This window comes from Sycon ciliatum, chromosome 7 (genome assembly GCF_964019385.1).
Source record: "Sycon ciliatum chromosome 7, ocSycCili1.1, whole genome shotgun sequence".
Classification (NCBI taxonomy): domain Eukaryota; kingdom Metazoa; phylum Porifera; class Calcarea; order Leucosolenida; family Sycettidae; genus Sycon; species Sycon ciliatum.
In genome coordinates this window covers 33,791,965-33,796,964 of record NC_088649.1, presented here as the reverse complement: position 1 = coordinate 33,796,964, position 5,000 = coordinate 33,791,965, and the positions used below count along the sequence as shown (strand labels likewise).

At 48.2% G+C, this 5,000-nt stretch overlaps 1 protein-coding gene across 1 annotated transcript in view; it reads right to left on the bottom strand.

Annotated features, from left to right (window-relative positions):
* The window catches only part of LOC135821874 (sortilin-related receptor-like), a 41,810-nt gene that overhangs the window by 28,559 nt on the left and 8,251 nt on the right, over nt 1–5,000 (bottom strand). Inside the window, exons 4-5 of the mRNA XM_065334875.1 lie at nt 1,894–2,043; nt 368–444 (exon numbers count right to left, since the gene is read on the bottom strand). Coding sequence (XP_065190947.1) covers nt 368–444; nt 1,894–2,043 — 227 coding nt within the window. The remainder of the gene's footprint in view (nt 1–367; nt 445–1,893; nt 2,044–5,000) is intronic.

Below are 5,000 nucleotides of genomic sequence, written 5' to 3'. Positions count from 1 at the left end.
ACACACACACACACAGATAGACACATATGCACACACACACATACACACACTTGTACTTGCTCACTGCCAAAACTGCTCACGTGAGTCTCCCCGGGAGAGGGGAGAGAGACTCGAAAGGAATTTTGGAGAGATGACTTGATTGCCTATTGAACCGCCCAACGGCCGACACCCCCTGAAATCCCCAAACTCTGGGTGGACTTGAAAATGATTCCACTTATGGGCTACCACACCACAGTAAGCGGGCGAGGACAAGGTGCAGAAAAAGGATTGCCGGCATTAAGGTTTCCGTCCCGGAATCCAACAGCATTTACGCCTGCCCCCCCCCCCCCCCCCCCCCCCCCCGTACACAGTACTATGTGCTGCTCACCATGCGAAGCGTGTCACCGGGTCTGTTGTAGCGCTAAACCAGGAGTTGGTGAACGTCTTACTGACGTACAGTTGTTGCTAAGGGTTCACAACCAGAAACAAGCCCCAACATGTACAATTGCATGTATGCACGCACGCACACAACAATGACGACGACGAACACCACAACAACAACAGCAGTGGCAGCAGCAGCAGCAGCAATGAGAATACAGATTTGAAACAATAACAAAAACAACAACAAGCATAGACACACAGAGGAATGCATGCCATTATAACAACCTCCCCCCCCTCCCCCCTCTCTCCATGTGGGGCTGATGTTACCACCCTGAACAAGAGTACCGTATTTCCCCGATTACAAGTCGCACCTTTTTACATTAAACTTCATTCCGAATAAAGGGGTGCGACTTATAATCGAGCATGATTTACTACTGAAGTGAATATATTGAAGGGATGTGACAAGGACCTGAAAATGGGGATGCGACTTACAATCGAGTGCGACTTACAATCGGAGAAATACGGTACATGAAACTCAGAGCATGCAGCTTGCGACCTGTTGTGCATGGGTGTCTGTGGCTCCAATGAAAAATTTCCGAAATTTAGAGCCCAAATCAGTGCCTTTTCTTGATTCACGGGGTACCCGAGGCAAAGTGTGGCACGGTCAATACCGTAGGCACTATAGGCCGGTTCGTACTTCATTTCGGAAAATCACCGGGCGACCGTCGCGGGATGGGCCAAACAAGTTGAACTCAAGTCAACGTTTTCTCGCGATGCGACGCGTTTCCGGTACGCGAAATAAAGTATGGATCGGGCGTATAGCATGTCCGACACCGCTTGACGGTTCACACAGGTGGCAGGTACTGTACACCAGTGGTGGCAAGCTGAAATCCGACCCCTGATTTTTATTGCTCGAGTTCAGCACCGATTCTAGCTATCTCTGTTTTGGCAGCGAGCCGATCCCGTGCTACGTCTTTGCAATGCCAGCATACCGCCGTTCCAGGGGTCGGATTTCAGTTACCATCTCGTTGGCGGTCCCATTCCGCCTGCCCTGACCATCAGTCATCAAGGATCTCTAGAGGTGCACACCCTGGAACACATCGTACACCAATGAGAACGCTCCTTACAGTACTGCCGGGCGCTGAAGAACGACCAGGCTGGAATGTCACCAAGCACAGCATACCAATGTATACACGGTGACTCAACGGTGCATAGACAGTAATACATGAAAATAAGAACGGTCTAGGATAGGAGGCTGACCCCCCCTGTTCTTCGGCGACCGACAGTACTGTAAGGGCCATTGCAAAAGTCGTTTTTTGTCGTCCCTGAAACGAACATCATTCATTTCGGGGGGGGGGGGAGTTAAAATCTCACGTTGAGGGGACACTATGCACATAAGTGTACCTGCATACGATTTTCATCATCCAGCATAGCCAGCCGCGTTCAATTCGGAGGAAGGGTCCGAGTACAAAACAAACAATGTTCGTTTTAGAGATGACTAAAAACTTCTATGACGCCCCCTTACATACATACCTGTGTTGATACAGCCAGGAAAACACTGGGAACATTGGGATGGCAGGATAGCTGTTTCAGGTAGAATGGCACCTTGGGCTGAAGCGCCAGCGTCTTGAAGTCGTCCTTGGTCGTCCACATCAGCGAATTCAGGGTGTCAAGAATCACGCCCTGTACGCCACACACACACACACACACACACACACACACACACACACACACGCACACACACACAAATAAATAAAGAAACACACAAACGCACACACACACACACGCTTGTACTTGTACTTGCTCACTGCCAAAACTGGTCACGTGGGTCTCCCCGGGAGAGGGGAGAGAGACTCAAAAGGAATCTTGGAAAGATGACTCAATTGGCCATTGAACCACCCAACGGCCGACACCGCCTGAAATCCCCAAACTAGGGTGGACTTGAAATGATCCCACTTATGGGCTCACCACACCTCAGTAAGTGGGTGAGGACAAGGTGCAGAAAAAGGATTGACGGCATCAGGGTATCCGTCCCGGGATCCAACTGCAGGTACCCCTGCCCCCAGTGAAGGTAATACTTGGTACTAGTGTGGGTGAGAGTGGATCTGATATAAGCTTCACTAGCACCATTGATTACACAAGAGTTAATCTAGCCAGAAGCAGTCCACGCACACGCACACACACACACACACACCTCAGACATGCCCATCGCGGGAGCGATGATAGCGAACAGCTATGTTTTAGACATAGCAACTTGTGCTGGGATTACACCATTCAACAGCTTGCAAGGCTGATGAATTGACCGCCACTATTTTTAGCCTGGTATCCACCACACAGCTGTTTGAAGTGACTTTTTCTGGCCAGTGAATCCCTATTTTTCATTTTTCCATTTTTTCTTTTTTTCTTTTTTTCTTTTTCTACACACACACCACACCACATACTACGGCATACACTGGCTGTTGGTAACCACCCAGGAGAATGAAAGAAAAGTCAGGAAGAGTCTGAGAAAGAGAAGAAAGACGTGTGTGACCATAATCGTCGGGAATCGAACCCGCAACCTATCGATTGGAAATCGCTGCACATACCACTGCACCATATGGGACACACACACACACACACACACACACACAAACAGTACCGTATTTCCCCGTAAGTTAGTAGGTACTAACTTTCGAACTTAGCAGCCACATGAGTACTAACTTTCGGGGGTGGTACTATCTTTCGGGGAGTACTTTTTTATCGGGGGTAAATGACACGCAGTGGGAAGCCTGCGCAACTCTATAGTCTGTTTCAAAAAGATTAGCAATCAGGTTTTGGTCTTAAAAAGTATGAAGATAAGGGAAAATTGGACAACGAAGTACATAAAAGGGCTGGTTAGGGCACGGCAAATTGTTCTGTGAAGGTTTCGGAACAATTGGACCAGCCGTCAAGGAGTTAGAATTTCGGACAGGTTTCCGGCCTTTTCCCATGGTTTACAATTTGCCCTGGAAGCCAGTATCGATTTTTCTATCAAAACCCACGATTTATCTTTTCCTTTCTGGCCTTGTGGTTATGGATGCTGTCTGCTGACCATGAAGTTGTGAGTTCAAATCCCAACCTATCTTCAACTCACACTTTTTTTCATTGTTTTTTGGTGATCAAGCAAGCAGACTTGTTGTTGTTCACGGTTGTATTGTTGTTGTTGGAGCTCCCGCTTCCTCCCGAACTGACTGACACTTGACTGGCTCACGCCATGTGAACACACCCACAACACTGAAACGGTGTGAGTGAATACGGAAGTCATTGCGCTGTAGCTACGTGTTGAATACACCGGCACATCGATCGATCGATTTCTTTTTGAGAATTATTTTAGCATTTCAAGATCGCCAATTTATTTGAATTTAGTAGTCAACGCCGTCTTCTATCAGCTTCCACAGGCATCTGCTTTTCTCAAAATGTTGTCGAAGTCATACGGATAGCTTCGCCAAGTCATGGCCTTGGGAATGAGTCTGTGTCGATGTTGTTTTCGTCACATGGTGAGAGTAAATTGCATCGCAGCTCAAAGAAACTATTTGGTCACAAAACATATTGGGACCCATGCCGCTCGTCAGCCTCGGCATTTACTACACTTTCGACATGTCCTCTCTGACTCCATAATCGATACGAGGAAGAACTCGTTTGTTGTGAACCAGACGTACACGACTACACCGACATCGACCTGAGTGAGTTGTCATTTTTCATGCTTTCGCGCGGAATATTTCTTCGAGTTCACAGTGAGTTTTTCCAGGCAGCGCTCGGGCGCTCATACGGTAAGACGGCAAACTCCCCGGGCGATCACCAGGATTGCTAATCTTTTTGAAACTGACTGTAGTGTCCGTGCATATGATGTATGTACTGTACGGTGTCTGTACATGTAGGACGCGTACGAACTTACTATCTTTCGGGGGAACTGTCTTTCGGGGTGATAACCTCGGCAGTGGAAAGTGTATTTTTTATAGGGGGGTACTAAGTCATTGGGGAGAACTTACTTACGGAGAAATACGGTATTCCGCATTTCCTGGTTTTCCAAGCCGAAACGCAGAGTGGAAGACTTGCAAGGTCATTCTACAATATCTACAGCACCTTGAGTATACAAACAAATCGAATTCTCTATCTAAAAGCTCCTGGGACTAACCCACTACCTTTACCTGGATGTGTGTATAGAATACCGTACAGTACCGTTGATCCGCCCCCTCCCTAATTCCCGCCCCCTGTCGAATTTTTGCCTGTGAAGCGACGTCGACGTATACAACGAAATACGATGTTGAACTGACGCATGCACTGCTGTACACAATATACGCGCGTGTGCAGGATGAGAATGTGCACAATCCAGCACTCCAGGTCTGATCTTCTGCTTTGTTGTACATCGTACTGCACTTGAACGACTTGATCTAATGCCCGCCCACGGCCGAAAAAACGAGCTGGGAAACGACATGGCGTGAGGGGGGGGGGGGGGAGGGAGGGGGGGGGGGGTCAAAGGTACTTCACGGTAAGTGCTCAGTTGATCTTGTTATTGTTAGAATAGAGAGGTTCTACTGTAAGTGAAGCGTGGTGAAATCACGTGGAGAGCAGGTGTCTGGGTTAGAGTCTACGGCTTTGCGTGTTTCGGGGCCAGATTTCCA